The 26,727-nt window shown below is 42.4% G+C and overlaps 1 protein-coding gene across 1 annotated transcript in view; it reads right to left on the bottom strand.

Moving 5' to 3' along the window:
- Window positions 1-26,727, bottom strand: part of SVEP1 (sushi, von Willebrand factor type A, EGF and pentraxin domain containing 1) — a 128,669-nt gene that overhangs the window by 64,721 nt on the left and 37,221 nt on the right. The window contains exons 4-10 of the mRNA XM_065661517.1: window positions 15,135-15,293; window positions 14,700-14,879; window positions 9,834-10,013; window positions 4,929-5,126; window positions 2,380-2,498; window positions 809-938; window positions 142-249 (exon numbers count right to left, since the gene is read on the bottom strand). Coding sequence (XP_065517589.1) covers window positions 142-249; window positions 809-938; window positions 2,380-2,498; window positions 4,929-5,126; window positions 9,834-10,013; window positions 14,700-14,879; window positions 15,135-15,293 — 1,074 coding nt within the window. The remainder of the gene's footprint in view (window positions 1-141; window positions 250-808; window positions 939-2,379; window positions 2,499-4,928; window positions 5,127-9,833; window positions 10,014-14,699; window positions 14,880-15,134; window positions 15,294-26,727) is intronic.

The raw sequence follows: 26,727 nt of genomic DNA, 5'->3' as shown, positions 1-26,727 counted from the left end.
CTTGTCTTTCAAATTGCATGTTCTTAAACTGAGTGAAAAAAACCTCAAAAAATCCTAAATTCCCATGGGATCCAAGGTGAACAGGTCAGAGTTCCCTAGCCTTCCACTGTTGCATGCATGTTTTTGGGTGCACCACCTCACCTGAATTGTCTGAAAACTGTGGTTCTTCCCATGTTGCTGGGTACTCATTCTCTACTGTTTGCATGGGTGGTGGAGATCTGCATCTGTCAATTACAGGCGGTTCTGCATCTGCAGAATTTGAAGGGATGGCATGACATTAGGTTACTGAACTGTCACCACACTCGAAATCTACAATCAGAAGAATTCAGGTAAACAGCAGTTTTAAGTTCACAACAGAAGATATAACAGTTAGATGCACATATACATGTAATACTTAGAAGTGTAAGCTGTTGCTATTGGTAGATGGTAAGGGAATGGACAAAAATAATTCTGTTGAACTCATGGTTTCTGCATTCTGTTTGCTTTCTATAGAGCAAACCTTGTTTTAACAAGACTACTGAACAGCACAACTATCTGACAGAAGTACATGAACAATGATTTGCATCAGCAATGTGTGGGAACCTCGAAAACTTTGTTGGGAGTCTTTCAAGAAGAAAAGAAAAAAGTATGATGAAGGCAGTAAGTGACAACACAATAAAGATCAGCAAAGCATTTATGGAGAGGGTATTACTCCTGGCCTTATACCTGCACACACAAAGGCCACAGTGACTCACAGCCTCTTTCTGCACAAAGCTGGAGGGCTTCAACCACAGCAGATTCTTTTACAGTGATATTTACCAGCACTTACCAATAACCTTGACACTGAACGTACAGCTTGCTTCATTGCCTGACTTATCAGTCGCTGTATAAGTAATGGCAACTTCACCAATTGGAAGAAGAAATGGTGGTATGAAAGCTGGGGTAACCTGAACTGAGACCTTTTATAAGAAAATGTTGTTATTTAAAAAACACAAAGCTGGTTAGTAGTCACGGAACTCATATTTCAAGAAATGGCCACAAAATAGTATCCTTCAACATCATGCTTGCTCATTCTTAATGTAAATAGTCTCTTCAAGTAATGAGGGCGGACTTCATATCAGAGTGCTCTGCTCCCCTTCTCAAGACTGCCTTCATTATTTATTTGGGATTTACTCAGTAAGTACTTGGACCTGACCTACTGCAATTTACAGCACTGTGCATTGAGAAAACTCTTGTTTGCCTTATTGCACTGAACACACACTATGCCAGATCAGAACCCACTTTGTCTATAGTTCAACTCTCCAGCTGCAAGGGCAGCAGACCTGGAAGATGAGTAGAGCAGACAGCTGTGGCCTGTAAGTACTTACACAGTCAGTTTTAATTTTTATATGCTTGTGCGTCAATAGCCCACAGATGCTTCAAAATATTCTGGCACAGCAAAGGAACCCTACATTTGGAGTAAACGACACTTGCATGCTCTCTATGCCTCTTTCATATGCATTAAAACTGTCTTAAGGAAGTTCTCTTTGAAGGAACTAGTTTCATGTGAACAAAGCAGTTTATCTGACAACTCTGGCTTTGACAAACCAGCTACAACTAAGAGCTAAGGCATTTGATTTCTAGTCTGGTGAATGACCCTGTGCTACCAGAGCTACAGTATATCACTATGGCTATGCTACAGCAAAAAATGTGTGAACTTAAAACTCTTTTACTGGGATAGCTCACAGTTTTGAAGTGCAAAGAACTCCTATGTTTGCAGCAAATTAAAAGCACACACAGAGTCACTGTTCCTCTGCTGACTCATGAAAAAGCACTCAGTTGCTGTAATTTGATCATGTCTGAGCCTGTAGGGAATGTTACTCTACATGAAACAGCTCTGGAGCAAGTTTTCCTTGTATAGCTCCATTTCCAGACCTCTGATACCCATAGCAGTCAAAGGCCCATGTCTGAACCTTGCATTGGATAGGAAAATAAGATTTTTCTTTCTCACTTGGTAAGCTGAAACAAAATTTTGCTTATCACAGTACGTTCTTAGCCTTTTAGATTAATGAACTGGTTTACTTCCTTCTGAGAAGAGTTTATTAAACTTCTTCACATTTTAAGAGCTCATTTTTAAAACAGCTGTCTACATCTTATAAACAAGGGCACATTCTTTCTTTTGACCACATAAATTAACCATACGATATTTTATGTACTTAAATGCCATGCAGAGTGTCCTGTGACTGCATAACCCTGTCCAAGACAGAAAATGCTCAATTCTCAAGACATGAACTTTTCAGCAGATTTTTCTTGTACTCTTGCTTATCAGAAGAAAGAAAATCTGGTGGAACATAAAATCAGCTTGAAATAGCTAACTATACAAAGACTAACTCCAGTACAAATGTATAGATTTTAACTTACCTCATCTCCAGAGTTATCCTCAGCTGTTGGAACCTGCCAGCTGATATTAGCAGAGTTATGATGTTCCAGAGTCTCAGTCTCAATATCTTCTGGACAGTGGATCTGAGGAGCTTCAATATCTGATCCAGAAAAAGACAAACTAGTTTTATATGTGGGATTATAGGAATAAAACATCTATGACAGCTAGACTGTAACTTGTTATAAGCACTGGTTTTTGTGCTGCCTAGAATATAAGCCCACGTATTCTTGCAAACTTCCTGTCTCTGCCCCTTTTTAATTCTTGCCTACAGGCTTACACATAAACAATAACTTCTCCTGGGGAAGGGACTACTTTTTGCTGTATTTTTTCTACATCAATGAGCACAATGAAACTCTGGTTTCTACATGCAACCATAAACCAAGGAATAAGTAAGACAGAATTAATTGGCTTCTTTTATTATTCGTCTCTTTATTAGATACATATACTCATTAAAAAGGAGTGGCTTCTCTATCCTTTCACTGCCCACACAGCTGACACATGTTTCTGGAAATCCGTGTATTAAAAAGAAAAACGTATTTGTGACATGATCTATGTACTACAAACAGGACAGTAATGACTCTCAATTTCCCTGGAGCATGGTGTATAACTGGCTTCAAACACAATGGCAAGATTTCTGTCAACAGCTGCTGGAAACATTCCTTAATAAAGTGCTGCTACAAGGTGTTATGCAGGACAAATGGAGTCTTCTTGTGACATACGTGACAATGCTCGATGCTTTCAAAGGACTGGTGGTACAATACGGGTAACATCACCATCAACATTTAAGCCTCAAGTCTCTCAGACAAACTTAGAGTACTTAATTTCCCTGGCACAGGGCCTCCCAAAACATATGTGGTCAGGTTATTTTATTGCTGTGGTGTTGTTTGATAAATGGTTTCTAGACTCATGAGACAAGGATGCATTCAGCTCTGAACTCATCTATGCCCAGGAGACTTTAAAACAACTCAGAACTGGTATTGCTTACATTTTTATTACTACATAGTTCCAGTAAAGACATAACTCAGGCAATTAAACTCTGTAATTAAGAGTGCAAAGCAATAAATACAAGTGATTTCGCCTTCCTCTGAACTCAGTCTGATGAAATTTTTATTAGAAATGCACTCTTTTAAATAACTACCAGTTATGGTTCACACTGCCCTGACCACAGTGTTCAGGCTGGGGCAAATTCCATTGAAAAGTGAAATTCTGTAGAAAGACTAATAAATAAGTCAAAAAGAAAATTGCTATTTTGAACTGGCCAAATATGTTGGCAGCAAAATAAAGACAGACAATAACAAGAACGAAAACAACTGAAATGCAACTATTAATTTTTAATAGAGTAGAATAACGTTCACTGTTTCTTGGTGCCTCTTATTTTAGGGTTTTATGCACTGGCAATATCTAAAATCTTGAACCCAAGCCATGATGCTTTATCTTGGTCCAAACACTTCAGCTTGTAGCCTTATGCTGGGATCCCATCAAATATTAAACACTGTGGTCTGGCACAGGTTTACACAAAAGATTCAGAAAAATAATGTGATACATCACAGAGTAGGAAATAATATGTTTAAATAGAGGGATAAAATCTTCCTGGCCATTACAGAGAAAAAAGTTGCCAACTTAGTTTCTGCAGTGACCTGGCATGATGACTGCCGTAACTGTTTTCTGTACTGTTCTTTCACTCAGTGGCTGGTGAGGGCCCCAGTGTGGGGCGGAAGCATTAGTTCTAGGAGCACAGTAGTTCATGAAGAGGTGAACAGCGCATTCACAGGCAAAACACACCTTTGCTTCTATCCTCCTATAATCCAAACTCCTTCTATCCTCCTATAAGCCAAACTCCTTCCAACTCAGTGTGTATGTAAGGGGATAAATAACTTTTCTAGAAGAGGCGGGTAAACATGGCAGAACCATACTCAAATATACATAACCATCTTCTGCCCATCTTTATACCCTGTGCAATTGTGTTAGCCAATTTTGGCCTAAACGCTAGTGTACTAATTCTCAGGGCATGTCAACAGCCATAGTCAGTTCAAGGACAACTGAAATGAACCACCCCTTTATAGTGTGTCAGCCAGGGTTTCCACAGCATTCACAAATTTGCTCCAGCAGCAGGACTTATATAAACCTGTGCTAAATCAGTAACAGTATTATTATAATTGCTGTTTCAGTAGGAGTATGGGTTCCACATTGATTACCTTAATATAAGTTCTTTCACTTCTACTCTGAAATTTCAAATGTACCTAGCAGGCAGTTTCCCAACAACGGATTTATGAGATGGATCCCAGGAGAGACAGTTAATGATGAGCACTATAAGATAGTACTTCAGCAACCTATGAACTCCACATGAACCTATGAACTCCAAATTACAGGTAAATCTGACAGTCAAGCTATAACAATACAGGCAACCCTTCTTACAGCCTGTTTAAATCATGGTTTCCACCATTCAAACCTTTTCTCACTGTTATTTGCTGTGTGCTTCCCTTCAATCCTGCACACATGTAAACAGAAACGATTTTGTGCTGGTATCTACCTTTGCACAGAGCCTCCTGGATGTTTGCACTCCACCTCCCAAACGAAATGCACCTTAGCTCTTCTCTAGCTCCAGATAAGATGAATCCTTGGGGACAGCTCAGCTGGCACACAGTCCCAGAAATGGCAGGCTCCAGTCCACATCTGGGAGGGAAAACCATTATACCTGCTGGTTTCTGGAGGATGGGGCAACGCATTTCTACAAGAGACCAATAGGACGTTGTCTTTTAACTGACATACACAGAATATACAGTAAAAAAAAAATCTGCAAATAAAGTCATATGGCAACTCAGAGGGAACACAAAATAAACAGACTTTTAAGAGTTTGCAGGCAAGATGAGTGTCTCAAAACAGTAAGAACTTCCAAAGCTCTCTACACCAGCACTGACTTAACTAAACAGCATGCAGGAGATCAGGTCTTCTGCTTTCTTGCTCGTGCTTTTCACTGGGACAGAAACATGGTATTTTTCACGGACCTCCATTACATCTTACTGTCTGTTTAGTTTGTGCTAGTTGATTTTTTTTTCTCTCTTCTTTACAGCTTCACCTCTCATGGTTGCTTTGTAGCTGCATTTCCTTGCCTGCTATGGAAACCAGACCTCCACAGCAGTAAAGAGGTAGTAGTCTTATATCTGTTGCCTTCTACAGCTTTTACACTATCTCTTGAAACAAGAAGAAGAGAGAAAAAAAATTAACACCCTGCCATGAGCTCAGTGTAAGTTAGGGACACAGTGTGTGATTCTGTCTACCTCACTTGAAACAGAATGAAATTTGGTTTGTTCTTGACTGTGTTCAAACCCAGATGCAAAGACTCAGGGTGGCTGAAAAGTGTTTCATTATTTATAACTAATGAGAAGACCTGTAACTCTATTTAGTTTGTCAGTGAAGAAAGCATACATGCATTTATACAGAGGGCAGACAAAAAACAACACAACCCAGCTGCAGAAGGGAAAATTCTGTTAATTTCTTAGCAATGGTTTGATGACACAGAAGTGATTCATATTCAGAATCCTTCATATTCCTTTCCTCTCCTTTCCCAAGATACGCAGTGAGTAACTGAAAACTGGCTCTTTTGCATCAAACAAAGTTTAAAGAGTTTAAGTGTTCTAAATATTTCCTGCCTTTAAACTCTCAATACTGGAATTGTGTATGAAGTTCAAGCAGTTGATAACTGCACTTCATTTCAACAGGATGCAAAGATCACAATATTAACACATTTGTTCACTTCAGGCATACACTGCTTGCTCCAACAGAAAAAAAACCCAGCTTCAACAGAAAAAACCTCAAAACCTAACTTTTGGTTGCTCACCACAGGAAGGAACTGACAAATAGCAGAAAAATCAGCAACTGGGAAAACAATATTTGAAAAGATAATCTAAAAGTATTAAAGTGTATACTACTCAGGGAAGATGCAGCAGAAAGGCTGTGAAAGGTGTAAACATGTAAACAAGAGAAAACTGCAGCTCTTTGGGAAGTAGTAACAGCCCTCCTGGTTGAGATGTTTCCAGCTATACTAAGCAAAACACTAGCAGAACATAATCTGATGAACATTCAGGACAATCTTTGGTATAGCTAGCCTAAGGGAACCTCTTTAAAGTGGGAGAGGTTTTTGGCAGGGAAAAAAAAAAAAAGAAAACATAATAGTGTTTTTCAGCATTTTTATATTCGCTCAGTTCCAGAATTTGGTTAAATTGACCCAGGAAGACTGGACTTCATGAGTATCAGAGTGATGTCTGTGATATTAGTCATATGGACAGGGAATGAAAAGAGAGGAAGAAAGTACTTCTAAGGAGAGACAAGAATCTGCTTTCATCTGCAACTGCCTGTGATGAAACACAATGCTATCATAATTCTTAACATCAAGAGGAACTTCAATATTGTAACAAATGAAAAGATTACCAAGAACCAGTACAAGCTAGGGGCTGACCTACTACAGGGCATTTCAGTTGAGAAGGACCTGGCAATATTGGTGGATGATAAGTTGACTATGAACTGGCAGTATGCTCTTGCAGCCAAGAGGACCAATAGTATCCTGGAGTGCACTGGGAGGAGTGTGGCCAGCAGGCTGAGGGAGGTCATCCTCCCCCTCTGCTTGATGCTGGTGAGGCGACATCTGGAGTGCTGTGTCCAGTTCTGGCTCCTCAGTACAAGACAAAAAGCTACTGCAGAGGGTCCAGTGGAGGCCCACAAGGATGATCAGAGGTCCAGAGCACCTCTCTTAGGAGAAGATATTGTGAGAGCTGGCCTGTTTAGTCTAGAGAAGAGAAGACTGAGGGGGGATCTCATTAATGCATATAAATACCTCAAAAGTGGGTGCCAAGAAGATGGTGCCAGACTCCTTACAGCGATGTCCAGTGACAGGACAAGGAGCAATGGGCATAAACTAAAACACGAGAAGTTTCACAACAACATGAGGACGAACTCATGTTGAGGGTGGCAGAGAGGAGTTGTTGGGTCTCCTTCTGTGGAGACATTTGAAACCTGCCTGGGTTGGACTAGATGATCTCCAGAGGTCCCTTCCAGCCCTAATGATTCTGTGAAATATGCCTCTTTCCTTCAAGAACCCTTTTGCAAACAGAGTGTTTCAGGCAAAGAATTGGCCAGCTGTAATTAGAAGTATGGAGTAGTAATTCTTTCAACACTAGGTGGCATCAACACTCTGGATGTCATCTGTATTTTCACCTCTCTTCGCTAAGCATTGAATAAAGCAAGAATAGCATCCTGTAAAATTCATTAACATGCTGGATATTAATATTTCACCAGTGGGGAAAGCCACGACTGCAGATTATTTTTTTTCAAATTGAATAGATGGCAAAGCTTCCCTTTTTAGCAGGTATTTTGTTTGTAAGCCACCTATAATATATGTAGGCTATTCAAAAGTAACTCATTCCTAACAGCATCTTGCACGAAAAATATAAAAAATAAAAAAGTTTGTAACAGCCAAACTTGCATTAACTTCCAGCCCCTTGGAAAAAAAGATGCGTATGACAATAGACCTCAAAGAAGTGACTGTAAACAATCCAGGTTATGTATGTACAGCGTCAGTTACAGTTATAGCTGGTTGTAGTAGTCTCACTGAGCTAACTTTCAAACACAGTAACTTGCACTGATGTGCAGCTGAACTGAAAAGCCTTCAGAAAAAGTGCTAGGACAGTACCCCAAGGTCCAAAAAATCTGTTTCAAGGTAAGAAACTGAACCCAATTCCACTTGATTTTTCTAACAGAAGGGTAGGAAATGAATAAATTATCAATTTTGAATGCCTAAATACAGCAGAATTTCTGTTATCTTTTATGTAGCAAATGATAAAGAATAGCTAGTAGCTATTCAGACTAAAACTAAAGAAAGAATACTCCATGATAATGATGAACATTCAGAAAATTATAACAAAGGGTAGTTTTTGATTATGACATGATGTTAGTCCTCTGATTTGAATCCTTCCCTAAACAAAAGTAAACACACCTATATTGAACAAGAATCTCAGCACACTTGTTCTAAGTATGAGTCACAACAAGAAGCAGCAGAGAGGTTTTCCAGCTAACACTCTTCCTTCTGTGACAACGAATGGTAACTTTTATACTAGATTTTCAGACTCAGCAAAAATAAGCTATTGCCATGGATAATCCAGGAATGAAGGTATTATTGCATGGTGTGAAAAAAACCTTCTGATACAGATTAGAGCTGGATTTTACTAATCAAAATGCTAAGCTAGGAAGGATGACTTCAAATGATGAATACAGTTAATCTTCCAATTATAATCTTCCAACAGGATTTCAGGATCCCTTCCTTTTGAAGTTAATTGAAGTTTTTCCACTGACTTCAACAGAAGTAAGATTAGGATCTCTTAACAAACTCTCTAGATAAATTAATACTTTTGGAATATTTCAATAATTTTAGAGAACATATCTACTGTTCGAAATTTATTCTTGTGTCACGAAGTCCACATTTTTAAGCCTTCAGTAGAATGGTAAAAAATAGCCAAAGGTTCAAGCCAAATCACCCTGATGGCATCAAATTTACTGGACTCATGTGACATACACTTTACCCTGACTTTAGTAAACACCAGATCAGCTTCTGAATTGCTGGGCTTTAAGCTTGCTCTTTGTTTTCGCAATTTACACGTGGAGTGTTTCAACTGTCCCTGGCAGTGTTCAAGGCCAGGTTGAATGGGGCTTTGAGCAACCTGATCTAGTGGAAGGTGTCCCTGCCCATGGCAGGGGATTAGAATTAGATTATCTTTAAGGTCCCTTCCAAACCAAACTATTCAACGATTCAATGATTCATTCCTCTTACTGTTTTATTTAATACCTGACACTAGTCTTAAATGGGTACTTGTTAAATTTACAATCCTTTATTTCTGGAACAGCCACGTATGCTTAAATATCCCTGCACAGCTGGTGTGACCTCTGAATCCTGACTTAGAGGTGCTGGATGCCTAACTTGCCTTTTATTTCCTGCTGGGGGTTCAGCAAAAGTGACAACTGCCAGATCCCTACCTGGCACTCACAGTGCTTGACTAACATACCTTAGACCTTGTCTGGAGGTCATCTGTGGCTTTAAGATGATAGCTCAAACCCCTGATTGTTCATATTCACTCATTAGTATTCACTTACAACTTGCATGTTTCCTACAACACATTGTGTGACAGTGTCTTAATACCCATCAGATGCAACAACCTTTTAGCTACCAGTGTTCTATGATGGACTTCAATGATAATCTATTCTTCTCCATTAATAAATTCCTTTGCCCCTCCCCACCTTCTAAAACCTATGTAAAAACATCCATAGACAAATTCTCATTCCTATTTTAGCTTCACCAGATATTAAATAGGGAGTTTCTCACTTGTGACAGCATGTCAGAGAAGGTGGCATCCTAATACGAACAGACAGAACACGACCAGATACTTACCCACACACTTTGGCTCCTTTGAATCCCACTGTGAGGTTCCCTGGCAGATGAGTTTGGCATTTCCTTCTATTTCATAGCCCTCATTGCAGGTCACAAAACACACTGTTTTATAGGAGATGTCAGCCGTTGAACAATTAATGTGTGCATTTTCAGGAGTCCGAAGTCTGGGACATGTTCGAACTGCGAAGGGGAAAACAATCCAAACATCAGATCACTCTGGAGCACCAAGAATCAGTAGAGTTACACTAGTTTGCTTGGGTTTTCAGGGGTGGGACAGGTAATCACTTGTACACTGGCTGCAGTAGTTTTCACAGATTTAGGGAACTGGGCTGTAACAGGGCCGATTTTTTCAGTGGCTTGATGCCTTCCTCTTTCTGAAACAGTCTTACACAGCATGTATGAGGTTGGGCACACACCTCCAAGCTCACCTAAGTTCTGATACAAACCCAGATTAAAAATCTAACTGTGCTCAGAAATGTTCCTAGCCGTTGAAGGCATCTGGCACACAGTGTGTGGCCTGCACTAGTAATGTCTATCAGCCTTCAAAACTGAGCAGCTGCTGGGGAATGGAATCCTGTGAAAAAGTGCATGTCTTTGGAAGTTTCTAATCCCCCAGCCATGCCTCAAAGTTCTTCGGGGGATTTCCAACCGGCAGTCTGATACTGGCTGAGTGCAAAAGGAGGGGGAGAGCCAAGGGCTTATTAACAAGGCAGGTGATAGTGTCCCAGTGCTCAAGAACTCAGGATTTTTCAGGCACTCTGGAGTGTATTGATGTAGATACGGACACGTGTGTCTCCACTAATCAGAACAGCAGACATTCATCATGGTGGGGGGAAAAAGAGAGAGGAATGAATACAAGGCATTCATAGACAACTGGACCATGAGAGATGAAAAGGAACAAATTAGGCTGTTGCTGAGATAAAAGAGACCCTTTCAGGTGACTGGCTCCCCATTGAGGCAGTCCTGGCTGCTGCTCAGTACAAAGCGCCTTCTGCCATGTTTCACAAACACTGCAAGCACTGTGATGCCAAGGACAACCCAGTCCTGTACATATATGTGTATATAGAAAGGGAAGTGGAGAGCGTGGAGGGTGATCCTCAGATTATTTTATGACTATGTTACTGAATCCTAATGTTGCAATTTAACACAAAGTTACACCATAATTAAGACTGATCCCAAAACAGCTGAATGACAGAAGAAACCAGTAGTAGCACTGGTATGGCTTGGATTTATATTCTTCATTTCAGTGTCATAGCTTCAGACTGTTCTACTAGGACTTCCCTCTGGACTGCCTCCAGCCTTCCTACTCTTAAGTCAGTATCTCACACTTTTGCATTTGTCCCTTTTCTTTGCTCTAGACAAGACTCAAACTACATACACATTGCCTGGCCCTTGACTTCCTAGAACATCTGAGCTGTACACACCTACTGTCTGGCCATGACTATGTGATGACGATAAATGTATGATAACCTGGTGACAGCAAGCCCAAATGTGTAGATGCCTGCTGGGGTCCTAGTGCACCTTTTCCTTCAGTAATTCATGCCTCTCTTTGTTAACCAGCTACTGATTTTCCAAAACCAGTGGACAACTCATACAGTTGAAAACACTGCTAGCTGAATCTAGCAGATTCCACTCAGTATGTTCAACAGGCATAAGGGTGAGCAAAACACACATGGGCAAATAATGTTACTGCTCAAAAATACAATCAAGAAGACTGCAGTTTCCTAGACTCTGTTCTCCCTGGATTGCTTTCCACAGCTTCTGTTGACCTTGCTAGCAAGAAGGCAAGCTCTGGTGACGGTGGCTTTAGAGATCTGGATGACTTCTCCGCTGTGGTTTGAGATGCTGATTTTACCAATTAAGTCATCCTGGCTGCTGCTGAGTAGGAGGCAAATCTCAAGCTCCTCTCCAGATGTACTCAAAAGTAAAGCAACTTGGCAACTTGCCTTTTCCCAGTAGTTGTTTACTCTGCACACTGGAGACAGGACATGCCTGTAAGTGGACAGACAGACAGGATCATTCTATGCCCTCAAACTAATAAGTGGACAGATGCCCTCAATGCTTCTTCAAATAAAACCCAGCTGTATAAATGCCAGTAACTGCGCATCCCTCAAAGCTACAAAAAACCCACGTTAAATAAAGTCTCTTTTGAAAAAAGCTATAGTGGCACCTGAGTTGAAAAAACAGTCAATAGCAAAACCTATCTATATTGGATAGGAAAGAAAGAAAAGAATCCATTCAGATGCACCCAATACATCTTTGCATTACCACTGCCCCATGTTTACTCTCTGAAACTACTGTTCCTCTTGTGCTTGTACATACATAGGCATCTCCTGGGAAGTATATTTAAGAGTCTAAAAAAGATCTTGAAACTTCTAGAAAAGATCTTGAAAGATCTTGAAACTTGCGGCATTCTGAGCTTCAGAGCAGCTTCTTAATATGCTGTATCTTAACTGTAGTAGAGTGAGTAAGAAAGACATTTTTCCAGCTGAATCACACATGCTTTATACAGAAGAGAATAGGCTTTCTCTATTAAGACTTCTACGGAAGCCTTTAATACCCAGTCTGTGGTAAACAGTGGCATTTTTGAGGAAGTCTGAATGAATTAAGAACACCAAGGAGGCTCTCATCAATATTAATGTACCTACAGAGGAGGCACTCCATTCCCCTACCTGGTAAGTCTAGCCACCTCTTCTGGAAGGCCTGCATACCTGTAGTGCTCCTGCCCTCACAGTGTTTCAATGTTCAAGCTCATTTAGTGTCCCAGTATAGCCAGAAACCTGTAACTGAGCGCATGTTATCTCCTGTGATGGTTCCATGCATTAAATGCAAAACCATCCTTTTGTCAATAATACATTTTTCATGACCAAAAAATGTTTCCATAAAGCCAGTGAAAACAGTAACAGTATAATTCTGCTTGCTCGGGGTTTTCTCCTAATACATTTTTCTGGATTAAATACATGCTCTGTGGTTGTTTATTTCATGAGTCACTGTTAATTGCATGACATGACTTCATTAATCACTTTCCAATAGCACAGCAGATTTTAGCTAGCAGAACAACAGAGGAGCGTTTAATGTCAAAATCCTAAGCAGTGCAAAGGGTTTTCCTTTACTTTCCTTCCTCATTTAAGCAATAAAACACTCCTGAGATTAACAAGATGGCTATAAACTGTGCCTTTGATCTTGTTCCCTTTCATAGTCTAAGTAAATTGAAACTAGCAGATCCAGCACATGTAAAGGGGGTATTTTTTTTAATTTTTTAAAATTTTTTATTGGAAGTCTTCAGTGTGATGGAGAATGGCACAAGACAAGCAAGAAATATATAATTTCAGTGCTCTAAAGGATATCAACATCAAGACAGTATCTCAAGGCAGACTTTTCTATTCCCCCACCTTCCAGGCAAAATCATGCACCAACACCCAGGAAGTGAATATTTTTAAATGCTGCAGAGAGTTTTCCATTTTCTTCCACTTCTCTAGAGAGAAAAAGATTAAATCCTTTCTCTGTGGTTGACTGCAGCTTTCCCTAGATTTTTTTGCACTGGAGGCTACTGTGTGACAGATTTTTGCCAGGCAGGTGCTTTTCCAGTATCCCAGTCTATCTGAAGTAGGTTGCATCTTCAGTCTATGTTTTGACTGTTGGGAAGTCAACAGCTCTAAGTCTAGCTTCTCAATTTATTTTCTATTGAAAGCTTTTCTTTCCTGCCTTCTGTCACTGGAAGCTATACAGGAAGACTAAGTTTTCCAGTATTATCTAAGGAGTCCTAAGCAGAACTGAGTTGCTATATAAGAATGTCCTGATGAACCGATCTCTAGTTCAGATCCCTTCTTTCAGAATGATGACTTGCTGTTTCTCTAAGGACTGCAGCGTTTGCTGTAGTGGCATAAAGCGATAATGGGTTAGGGTTAGAGTTAAGTATCTATCCAAGGATCTATCCAGCCTCATTCCCTGAACTCAAGGCCAAGGCAAGATTTACAACAGAGTGGACGACTTCTTATTTAGTAATCTCCAGCGCTGTACATTAATGTCGACTGCATTCAACTCAAGTTAAATACGTGGCTGTTGAGGAGATAAAGGCTGCTACCATTTTTTTTAGGCCCTCCTTGGAAGATATACCACAGGACGACATGGGGATGCTGCTCGCCTCCTAACTCATCAAGAACCCAGCCTCAGGCAGAGATGTGGTAACAAAGCAAAACTGTGTTCCTATGTACTTGTAAAAGCTCCAGAAATACTGTTTTTCAGGATGCTCTTCCCCATCTCTCCTCCCTTTCACACCTCTGTTTCTTTCTTTTCCAGCTGACATTCTCCTGCAGTGAAGTTCTAAGATACTGCCAGTTGATCCCTAGCGAAACCCCACTCAAAATTCTTCTGACAATTATGCTCAAAACCTAGGCTTTTATATTTTTCATGAGAAGAAAGCAAAATGGAATTCTTCCACACTTAACGTCTCCCAGTGCCAATGCCGGTCTATGCCAAGAGCCTGGTGTATATTTTAAAACACCCATGTGGTGTCTTATTATATATTTGACTGCTTGGTAAACTTGCTGGATTTACATAACATAAATACAGAATTCACAAAAATTAGGTTAAGAGAGGTTTAAGGCAGGAGAATGTAGATTCACCTGCAAAAGACTGTCTGCCTACTAAATACTGCTCTGCATTTTCTGTTGTAAATGCCCTCCTTCCAGTACGGGAAGGATGAAAATGGAATGATTGGACTGGGAGTTTACCTTGGGAACCTTCTTTTATCTACGAGTTAACAGGATCAGATCTTCACACTCAACTATGTAGTGAGCAGGGAAAACTATTGTTAAGAACAAACTAACCCAATAGAAAAAGACTTTCCAAACATGACATCCATACCTCTGCAAGTAGCCTCTGACCCAGACCACTGTCCATTTGGCTGACAAAGCCGGATGCTGCTTCCCACAAGGTCAAATCCTGCTTTGCATCGGATTCCACAGGCAGCATTAAAGTAATTGTTGCAGACATTCTGGACAAAGTAACCATTTTCAGGGGGCTTCAGCTCAGGGCAGTGAACAACTAAATAATTAAACAACAAAGTTAAGATGCCAGCTGGAGTACAATAGGCTACTGAAGGAAAACATTTTTTTTCATTTCCAACTTGACTTGCATTTTAGAACATTTTTGAGTGTTCTTTTGTTTGTTTTGGAACTACACAGAAAACATTCCATGCAATCTGACATTTCTTTCACAGTGCAAACACATGTAACAAAATTGTCCCAGCACTGCACTGTGCCTTCCAGGGGTATTCCGTTCCTGGAGGGAATCACTTACCTTCACAGGTTTGTCCAACAGCACGATATCCCTCCCGGCATGTACAATCCTCAATTGAGGTACTTCCTGGTGCAGAAGTATGATTGTCATCAGGACATGAAATGCAAGTGCTGATTCCACCTGGTGAACCTTCAGGCTTGTATGTTCCTGGTGGACAGGCTGTTTAGCAAAAGAAAACATGACACAAAGGAGTTCAGGATACCCACCTTTCGCAGCTAGCATAATTTTTCAGGTTGCTTTACTTTCTTACATTTTTTTTTCTACCTCATACATCCAGTGTCACTTAGGACAGGGGTATTCAGCACTTAAGTGCTACAGAGGTCTTACAGGGGTGAACTAAAGCCCACCGAACTCACTCTCCAGTGACTGCCTGTGCATTGGTATAAGTCCACGATTAATCTTGAGAAGAAGCCCAGCCCCAGGAGGCACACCAGATTTTAATAAATAAAACCTGTGCTGACCTCATGAAGACATTTGTGATTTAGAGGGGTAAAATATTAGCTCAGACATATCTGTGCCATCAAAATTACACCAAAGTTTAATGCATATAAATTCTTAGCAACAAGCTAACACAAGCTAGCAAAAAACCCTGCCCTTAATGGAACACGATTATACATGATCTACACCCTATACTTGCTAAAATGTATGAACCACAAACAACGAAGCAATTAATCATAGCAGCTGCTCCCTGAAGCTTTTGCACTCATTTATATCTCACTTAGTATTTTTAACTTTGCACTACATGAACAAGCCGTGAACAGACTGAGGAAACATCTTCAGAGGCAGGGAAAGTGCATGGGGGAATGGCACCTCTCACCTAAGAACTTCAGGCTGGTTGGGACAGTCTGTTTTATCTCTCTCTGCCTTGAATTCCTTTCTTCAGGAAACCAAAATTATTTATTTCACAAGGATGATGTGAGAAATGGAGGAGTGATTAATCAACAGTGACTACTGATACGGTCAAGTACTGATTGATCAGATTACCACTTGAAACAGAACTCACAGACACTTGCGTTGAAAAAAACACCTCCTGATGTAAAGTTCAGGAAATATTTTGAGAAGGTTAGGTAACATTAACACTGAAATCCAGCCAAATAACTATCATTTAATTAATCTGTCTACAGATTTTGGCTGTATCAGTCTTTTCTTTGGTAGATAGTGGACTAGCTCTGTTTGTTCTATGAGTCAGATGCTAAGATACTCTGATTCTGGTCTTACTAACAAAAGCAACTTCGTGCTTTCTAAGCACTGAAAAAAAACACCAAGAAACCCAGACCCAAAACCCACAAACAACAAACAAACAAACAAAAATCAGAAGAAACCCCAGCCTCCTTTTCCCTCACCTGTCATCGGAGAATTGACTTTCATGAGCTATAATTTTAAGGATTTATACCCTAAAAAAAATCAACCCATATAAACAGGAGCATGTTCTTTTGAATAGCCTTCAGGCATACTTCCTTTCACTTCCTTTTCAGAAAAAAATGCCTTTTTATTTAAAAGGAGCAGTGGGCTTAAACAGGGGAAGTTCAGATTAGATACAAGGTAGAAGTTCTTTACTGTGAGGGTGGTGAGGCACTGAAACAGGTTGCCCAAAGAAGTGGTGAATCACAGAATCATAGAACAGTTAGGGTTGGAAAGGACCTCAAGATCAGCTAGTTTCAACCCCCTTGCCATGGGCATGGACACCTCACACTAAACCATGTCACCCAAGACTCTGTCCACTCTGGTGTTGAACACCTCCAGGGATGGAGCATTCACAGCTTCCGCGGGGAACTTATGCCAGTGCCTCACCACCTTCACAGTAAAGAACTTCTTCCTTATATCCAATCTAAACTTCCCCTGTTTAAGTTTGAACCCGTTACCCCTTGTCCTGTCACTACAGTCCCTGACGAAGAGTCCCTCCCCAGCATCCCTATAGACCCCCTTCAGGTACTGGAAGGCTGCTATGAGGTCCCCACGCAGCCTTCTCTTCTCCAGGCTGAACAGCCCCAACTTCCTCAGCCTGTCTTCATACGGGAGGTGCTTCAGTCCCTTGATCATCCTCGTGGCCCTCCTCTAGACTTGTTCCAACAGTTCCATGTCCTTTTTGTTTTGAGGACACCAGAACTGCATACAACACTCCAAGTGAGATCTCATGAGAGCAGAGTAGAGGGGCAGGATCACCTCCTTTGACCTGCTGGTCACGCTCCTTTTGATGCAGCCCAGGATACGATTGGCCTTCTGGGCTGCGAGCGCACACTGCTGGATTGTGTTCATTTTCTCATCGATCAGCACCCCGAAGTCCTTCTCCGCAGGGCTGCTCTGAATCTCTTCTCTGCCCAACCTGTAGCTGTGCCTGGGAATGCTCCGACCCAGGTGTAGGACCTTGCACTTGGCATGGTTAAGCTCCGTAAGGTTGGCATCAGCCCACCTCACAAGCGTGTCAAGGTCCCTTTGGATGCCATCCCTTCCCTCCAGTGTATCAACCGAGCCAGACAGCTTGCTGTCATCGCCAAACTTGCTGAGGGGATACTCAATCCCACTGCCCATGTCAGTGATGAAGATGTTGAACAAGACTGGTCCCAGCACCGATCCCTGAGGGACACCACTCATTACTGGTCTCCAGCCGGACATTGAGACATTGATCCCAACTCTTTGTGTGCGGCCATCCAGCCAGTTCTTTATCCACCGAGTGGTCCATCTGTCAAATTGATGTCCCTTCAATTTAGAGAGAAGGATGTCATGCGGGACAGTGTCGAACGCTTTGCACAAGTCCAGGTAGATGACTTCAACTGCTCTGCCATTGTCCATCAGTTCCGTAGCCCCATCATAAAAAGCTCACCAAACTGGTAAGACAGGATTTCCCCTTAGTCAAGCCATGCTGGCTGTCACCAAGCACCTTGTTGTTTTTCATGTGCCTTAGCATGCCTTCCAGGAGAATCCAAGATTTCGCCAGGCACAGAGGTGAGACTGACTGGTCTGTAGTTCCCTGGGTCTTCCATTTTCCCCTTCTGAAAACGGGGGTTATATTTCCCATTTTCCTGTCATTGGGAACTTCACCTGACTGCCATGATTTTTCAAATATGATGGCCAGTGGCTTAGCAACTTCATTCGCCAGCTCCTTCAGGACCCGTGGATGGATTTCATCAGGTTCCATGGACTTGTGCACATTCAGGTTCTTAAGATGCTCTCGAACCAGATCCTCTCCTACAGTGGGCCCAAGGTCTTCATTCTCACAGTCCCTGCATCTGCCTTCCAAGACTTGGGTGGTGTGGTCAGAGCATTTTCAGTGAAGACTGAGGCAAAGAAGTCATTAAGAACCTCAGCCTTCTCCAAAGCCTGTGTAGCCAGTTCTCCTGATAGCTTCTGGAGCCTACGTTGTCCCCAGTCTGTCTTTTATTTTCAATGTACCTATAGAATCCCTTCCTGTTATCTTTCACATCCCTAGCCAAGTTTAATTCTAACTGGGCCTTAGCTTTCCTAACATGGTTCCTAGCTTCCCGGACAACATCCCTGTATTCTTCCTAGGCCGCCTGTCCTTGTTTCCACCTTTTATAAGACTCTTTTTTCCTTCGAAGTTTCCTCAGCTGCTCCTTATCCATCCAAGGAGGTCTCCTGGCCCTGCTGCTGCACTTTCCTCTCGTGGAGACACAACGCTCCTGAGAGTAGCAGGTGATCCCTGAATATCAACCAACAGTCTTGGGCCGCCTGCCCTCCAGGGCTATATCCCATGGAACCTTACTAAGCACGTTCCTGAAGAAGCCAAAGTCTACTCTCTTGAAGTCACAGAATCACAGAATCCCAAGGGTTGGAAGGGACCTAAAAAGATCATCTAGTCCAACCCCCCTGCAAGAGCAGGGTAACCTACAGTACATCACACAGGAACTTGTCCAGGCGGGCCTTGAATATCTCCAGTGTAGGAGACTCCACAACCCCCCTGGGCAACCTGTTCCAGTGCTCTGTCACTCTTACAGTAAAGAAGTTCTTCCTGATGTTAACGTGGAACTTCCTATGTTCCAGTTTACACCCATTGCCCCTTGTCCTATCACTGGATATCACTGAAAAAAGCCTAGCTCCATCATCCTGACACCTACCCTTTACATATTTGTAAACATTGATGAGGTCACCCCTCAGTCTCCTCTTCTGCAAGCTAAAGAGACCCAGCTCCCTCAGCCTCTCCTCATAAGGGAGATGTTCCACTCCCTTAATCATCTTTGTGGCTCTGCGCTGGACTCCTTCAAGCAATTCCCTGTCCTTCTTGAACAGAGGGGCCCAGAACTGGACGCAATATTCCAGATGCGGCCTCACCAAGGCTGAGTAGAGGGGGAGGAGAACCTCTCTTGACCTACTAACCACTCCCTTTCTAATGCACCCTAAGATGCCATTTGCCTTCTTGGCCGCAAGAGCACATTGCTGGCTCATGGTCATCCTCCTATCCACCAGGACCCCCAGGTCCCTTTCCCCTTCACTACTTTCCAGCAGGTCAACCCCCAACCTGTACTGGTACATGGGGTTGTTCTTCCCCAGATGCAAGACTCTACACTTGCCCTTGTTAAATTTCATCAAGTTTCTCCCCGCCCAACTCTCCAGCCTGTCCAGGTCTCGCTGAATGGCAGCACAGTCCTCTGGTGTGTCAGCCACTCCTCCCAGTTTTGTGTCATCAGCAAACTTGCTGAGGGTGCACTCAGTTCCCTCATCCAGGTCATTGATGAAAATATTAAACAGCACCGGTCCCAGCACCGACCCCTGAGGAACTCCACTAGTCACAGACCTCCAGCTAGATTCTGCGCCATTGACCACAACTCTCTGCCTTCTTCCTTTCAACCAGTTCTCGATCCACCTCACTACTTGGAATCGTCAAGCCCACACTTCTTTAGCTTATCTATGAGGATGCTGTGGGAGACAGTATCAAATGCCTTACTGAAATAAAGAAAAACTACATCTACCGCTCTACCATCATCCCTCCACCTAGTCACTTCCTCATAGAAGGCTATAAGGTTGGTCATACATGACTTCCCCCTCATAAAACCATGTTGGCTGTTCTTAATGACCCCCTCATCCTTGATATGCCTAGTGATGGAGTCAAGAATAAGTTGTTCCATCATCTTTCCAGGGATGGAGGTAAGGCTGACCGGTCTATAATTACCCGGGTCCTCCAGGGCAGTGAGCTTGCTGCACGCTCTTCTCACTGTCCTGAGGATCTCAAATTTGACCACCTCATGATCGCTAAAACCAAGGCTGTCCTGGAGCGTCACACTTCCAGCCAGCCCTTCCCTGTTGGTGAGCACGAGGTCAAGCATGGCATCTCTCCTGGTCAGCTCCTCTATTGCAGAAGGAAATTGTCTTCCACACAAAAGAGGAACCTCCTGGATTGCTTGTGGTGGGCTGTACCATCTCTCCAGCAGATAGATATCAGGGTGGTTGAAGTGCCCCCATAAGGCCTGCAAGCGTAAGGCTCTTCCTATTTGTCTATAAAGTGCTTTATCCACAGAGTCCTCTTGATCAGGTGATCAGTGCTCCATCCCTGGCAGTATTCAAGGCCAGGTTGGACAGAGCCTTGGGCGACATGGCCTAGGGTGAGGTGTCCCTGCCCATGGCACGGGGCTTGGAACTAAATGATCTTAAGTCCTTTCCAACCCAAACCATTCTATGATTCTATGATTCTATAATTTTAAAGAAAGCAGCCAAGTGCCTAACAGTTAAGAGGTGATTTTGGGTGCTGTAATTTTGCTTCACAAATCTGTATTTTCAACACACTTTTAAAAAGAAAATGGAAATGCCTAAGCAGTGAAGGATGTATGTACAAATCAAAGCATTTCAGGTAGAAAAATCCAATCAGAATTACATCTGGGAATTTTTCATTTTTGTTTTTGAACTTTATGTCCTGGGTTCAGCAGTAGCAGTCATTTTTCTCCTTCTTAGTAGCTGGTGCAGTGCTGTGTTTTTGAAATTCAGCCTGGCAACAGAGTTGATAACACTGATGTTTTTAGTTGCTGCTCAGTAATGTTTACTCTGATCAAGGACTTTCTAAGTCTCATGCTCTGCCAGGGAGGAGGGGAAGCTGGAAGGAAACAGAGACAGGACACCTGACCCAAACTAATCAAAGGGGTATTCCCTACCACAGCACATCATACCCACTATATAAACTGGGGGGAGCTACCTGGAAGGCCCAGATCACCGCTCAGGTCAGGCTGGGTATCGGTCGGTGGGTGGTGAGTGGTTGTATTCTCTTCCCTTGTTATTTCCCTTATCATTATTATTATTGATGGTAACAGTAGTGGTTTGTGCTATACCTTAGTTACTGGACCGCTCTTATCTCAACCCATGGGAGTTACATTCTTTCAATTCTCCTCCCCGACCTCACACCTGACCCAGGGGGAGTAAAAAATGGGGGGAGTGAGCGAGCTGCTGCGTGGTTCTGAGTTACTGGCCGGGCTTAAAACCATGACACTTTCAGAAATGCATTTGCAAAAAAGTATCACTTTCCTACAGTTCACCCACTCTTCCCATCCAAGGCATTCCTCTTGGAGTGTTACTCCTTCTTTACTGTATTTTGTGCAAAAATCCCTCGCTTACGTCTCTCTGAAATGTTCTCTCATGCTTCTGATGATTACCTCCAAACCAGCTACACATCAGAGGTATTACCCTGAAATCTCTGAAACACTTCCCCTTGGTACTTTGTGGAAGCCTTGTTAAAAATAATCAGCATCCAATTCAGTATTCAGGTAAAAGTGGTGAAGTGCATCCAAAAGGATACAGGAAAGAGAGCTAGTTAAGCACTACGTGGGGCACACTGTATGACAAAGCTGCCCTCCATGTGCCATCAAACATAAATTAGTCTCTTCTGTTCCATGTGTGGCCTACAAAATGACATCTAAATGGAGTGTTTCATTAAAAAAACCCAGCAAAACAACTCTCCCTCTTGCAACCTCACCTTACATTCAGAAGCAGCAGCTTTTTTTTTGTTTTGTTTGAGAACTGTAGGATAAAAATAATCACCCATTCTGTGACATCGGCATTTTTTACAACAAACCCAGTAATTTTGCTAGGGCTTTAATCAGCGTTGCTTTGACAAAAATGGCTCATTCTGAAATGACACTTACAATTTACTCTTTGCAGTGAAGCAGCAGCAGGTAAATAACACTGTTAAAATAGTTATTAATGTTTCTACTGGGAAAGACAACTTCCCCAAGTGTCCTGATCCTTTTTGTACACTTCAAACGCTTCCCAGTGCCTTTCTAAAAGTTGAACTACATTCTACCTTGCATTTTTATGTAGAATTTTCCCCAAACTTGAGATCCTGAACTGCTCATTGACCTCTTATCTCCCCTGGATGTATTTAGCTACGAAACTCCATGTAAGCTATATTCAAAAATTCCACAAGGTAACACTTGTTAAACAGATATTCCAAGTGTGTGAGATCACACAGCCTGTCCTGTGATGCCAAGAGACGGCTTAAGAATGGAGCATAAGCATACTGACCCCTGCCTATTTCCATCACAGATGTAGAGGTCAGTCTCATCACAATTTAGGTTACAACCATTCAAAATCAACTGTTTAAGAGCAGAGCTTTGCCCATTTGTTGTAGACTGGATTTGTCCACACCTGACCCAGCTAGGCTGCAGACCCATCTCCTCTCATTCCAGACAACACTACAGCACAGCCCAAGTCAGAAGTGCAGACTTGCATTTCAGAGGGAAGAAAGAACTTGAAGGGCAAGCACATCTGAAGAGCACATATAGCCCTACCCATGACTGATCATACAGGTGTCTCTCTGGGGTCTCTTCTAAGAATCGAGCAGTGCCAGATTTTCATTGCATTGTAGTCACCAGTCTGCACTCACTGACATGCTCCCTATACCCACACAAACTGACTGCAGGCAGAGATAATCTTCTGCAGTGCTTATCTGTAAAAACAAGTTTTTTTCCTGCAAAGCTTGCTTCCCCTTGCCACAAATGTGATGGTAGAAAAAGGCTTAAAACTGTGTATGAATGAACTCCAGTGTAAATAAGCATTAATCTGGCACTGTCAAGAACGACAAAAAATTGTAAGAATTTTAAAATAGGAGAACAATTTTAATAGTATCAGCCTTTAAGCAGAGAGGACACTTACGTGCACATACGCATGTAGGATTTTCTCAGCAGCAGATTTAACTACTGCCTATACATGAACCATGTTGCTCTTTGCCCAGAAGCAAGGAACAAGCAAATGCTTTTCTTTTTATAGTATAATTCTTCTCTTGAGACCAGAACCTGGAATACTGAGTTACACCAGAGGATTACCTCTTTGTTACAAGAATGAAAGAGTATCTGAAAGCAGGGATTAGTGTTCTGTCCACAGTTCTGGATTTCCGAAGGGCCAACTTTGGCCTCTTCAGTCAACTGCTAAGGGAAGTCTCATGGGAAAGTGTACTAGGCGGTAAAGGGGCTCAAGATAGTTGGTTAGCATTCAAGGACCGCTTCTTCCAAGCTCAGGATCGGAGCGTCCCAATAAGTAGGAAGTCAAGTAAGGGATCTAGGAGGCCGGCGTGGTTAAACAAGGAGCTGCTGGGCAAACTCAAGTGGAAAAGGAGAATCTATGGATTATGGAAGGAGGGGCTGGCCGCTTGGGAGGAATATAGGACAGTTGTTAGAGGATGTAGGGAGGCAATTAGGACAGCTAAGGCCTCCTTGGAACTCAATCTTGCTAGTCGGGTTAAAGACAATAGAAAGGGCTTCTTCAAATACATAGCAAATAAAACTAACACAAGAGGCAATATAGGCCCACTGCTGAACGAAGTGGGTACCCTGGAGACAGAGGATATAAAGAAGGCAGAGGTGCTGAATGCCTTCTTTGCCTCTGTCTTTACTCCTGCAGACTCTCCCCGAGGGCCCCGGATTTCTATAGCCCCAGAAGGAGTCAGGACAAAGGAGGAGTTTGCTTTGGTAGATGAGGATTGGGTTAGGGATCAGCTATGCAATCTGGACATCTGTAAATCGATGGGTCCGGATGGAATGCACCCACGGGTGCTGAGGGAGCTGGCGGAGGTCATTGCCAGGCCACTTTCCATCATCTTTGGTAAGTCGTGGGAAACGGGCGAGGTGCCTGAGGATTGGCGGATGGCAAAGGTCACACCAATCTATAAGAAGGGCAAGAAGGAGGACCCGGGTAATTATAGACCGGTCAGCCTTACCTCCATCCCTGGAAAGGTGATGGAACAACTTATTCTTGACTCCATCACTAGGCATATCAAGGATGAGGGGGTCATTAAGAACAGCCAACATGGTTTTATGAGGGGGAAGTCATGTATGACCAACCTTATAGCCTTCTATGAGGAAGTGACTAGGTGGAGGGATGATGGTAGAGCGGTAGATGTAGTTTTTCTTGATTTCAGTAAGGCATTTGATACTGTCTCCCACAGCATCCTCATAGATAAGCTAAGGAAGTGTGGGCTTGACGATCAAGTAGTGAGGTGGATCGAGAACTGGTTGAAAGGAAGAAGGCAGAGAGTTGTGGTCAATGGCGCAGAATCTAGCTGGAGGTCTGTGACTAGTGGAGTTCCTCAGGGGTCGGTGCTGGGACCGGTGCTGTTTAATATTTTCATCAATGACCTGGATGAGGGAACTGAGTGCACCCTCAGCAAGTTTGCTGATGACACAAAACTGGGAGGAGTGGCTGACACACCAGAGGACTGTGCTGCCATTCAGCGAGACCTGGACAGGCTGGAGAGTTGGGCGGGGAGAAACTTGATGAAATTTAACAAGGGCAAGTGTAGAGTCTTGCATCTGGGGAAGAACAACCCCATGTACCAGTACAGGTTGGGGGTTGACCTGCTGGAAAGTAGTGAAGGGGAAAGGGACCTGGGGGTCCTGGTGGATAGGAGGATGACCATGAGCCAGCAATGTGCTCTTGTGGCCAAGAAGGCAAATGGCATCTTAGGGTGCATTAGAAAGGGAGTGGTTAGTAGGTCAAGAGAGGTTCTCCTCCCCCTCTACTCAGCCTTGGTGAGGCCGCATCTGGAATATTGTGTCCAGTTCTGGGCCCCTCAATTCAAGAAGGACAGGGAATTGCTTGAAGGAGTCCAGCGCAGAGCCACAAAGATGATTAAGGGAGTGGAACATCTCCCTTATGAGGAGAGGCTGAGGGAGCTGGGTCTCTTTAGCTTGGAGAAGAGGAGACTGAGGGGTGACCTCATCAATGTTTACAAATATGTAAAGGGTAGGTGTCAGGATGATGGAGCTAGGCTTTTTTCAGTGATATCCAGTGATAGGACAAGGGGCAATGGGTGTAAACTGGAGCATAGGAAGTTCCACGTTAACATCAGGAAGAACTTCTTTACTGTAAGAGTGACAGAGCACTGGAACAGGTTGCCCAGGGGGGTTGTGGAGTCTCCTACACTGGAGATATTCAAGGCCCGCCTGGACAAGTTCCTGTGTGATGTACTGTAGGTTACCCTGCTCTTGCAGGGGGGTTGGACTAGATGATCTTTTTAGGTCCCTTCCAACCCTTGGGATTCTGTGATTCTGTGATTCTGTGTGCTAATTCAAACAAGCACATGCCCCAAACTCCCCAGGCACAGAAAGATGGATCACATTAAAGCTGTCATCAACAACTTGCTTTCACAAAATGGTTGATACGCACCAACAGCTCGCATTCAGATTCTATTGTCCATGATAATGACAGTAAAATAACCATCCGATCAGAAATGGGAATGAAATAATACATGCTTACTTCAGCATGCTTCCCACAATTTCCTCCTCAGTTACGCTCACCGAAGGTATACAACTAACTGAAAAAATGTAAGAAAATTCAGAATGCCTCTTCTGTGTTTGAACATGACAGGATTTAATGACTTTTTAGGACACCAATGCAATACACTTTCTTACTCTTTCATCTATCAAAAAAAAAAAAAAAATAGAATAGTTGTGCATGAAAAAGAAATCGCTAAAGAGGAAATATAAGACAAGCCTGCTAGAAACAAAGACCTACAGAGTAGGCATAAAAACATTTCAGTCACTGCATATGTATCGATAGCATAACTGTAAGTCAACCGTATGTTCAGCCTGAAGCTGAACAATGGACACGGAAAGTTAGAAAAGTCCACACAAAAAAAAAAATCAAACGACATACTTTCAAACGCAGTAGGAATTCTTCTGCTTTTTGTGCTTACAATCATGGTAAATTTGCTATTTAAATTTTCAAGCAAGAAAAATTTAACATTGTAAAAGTGACAACATAAACCATATTATATGTCAGAGACTCACCAAACACTTAGCACATATTATCCAGTTTGACTGTTTTAAACTAAAAGACTACAAATACTAAAGCCAGTGGCAAAGTTAAGCCAACTGGTATTGCACCCACATGATGGCATGAAGACTCCAGTCTGGATTTAAACAGGTAGGGATCATACGTCAAAGGATTCTACTCTGTGACACAGGATCACCAATCTTACTCTGACTGTACAAGTACTAACTTTAAGGATAAACAATTCTGCCTTAAAAATGTAAATCTTTTAAAATCATGGGAGAGCAGGCAAGCTCAATTTCCTCTACAACTACACTAGTGTATCTAGTTACCAAAATGTAATTATTCTTCATTTATCCCAGTGTAAGTGAGATGGGAGTCAAACTCC

The sequence above is a fragment of the Lathamus discolor genome, chromosome Z (assembly GCF_037157495.1).
Source record: "Lathamus discolor isolate bLatDis1 chromosome Z, bLatDis1.hap1, whole genome shotgun sequence".
Lineage (NCBI taxonomy): Eukaryota > Metazoa > Chordata > Aves > Psittaciformes > Psittacidae > Lathamus > Lathamus discolor.
The sequence above is the reverse complement of the archived record's forward strand: the minus strand, read 5'-3'. Positions and strand labels throughout refer to the sequence as shown.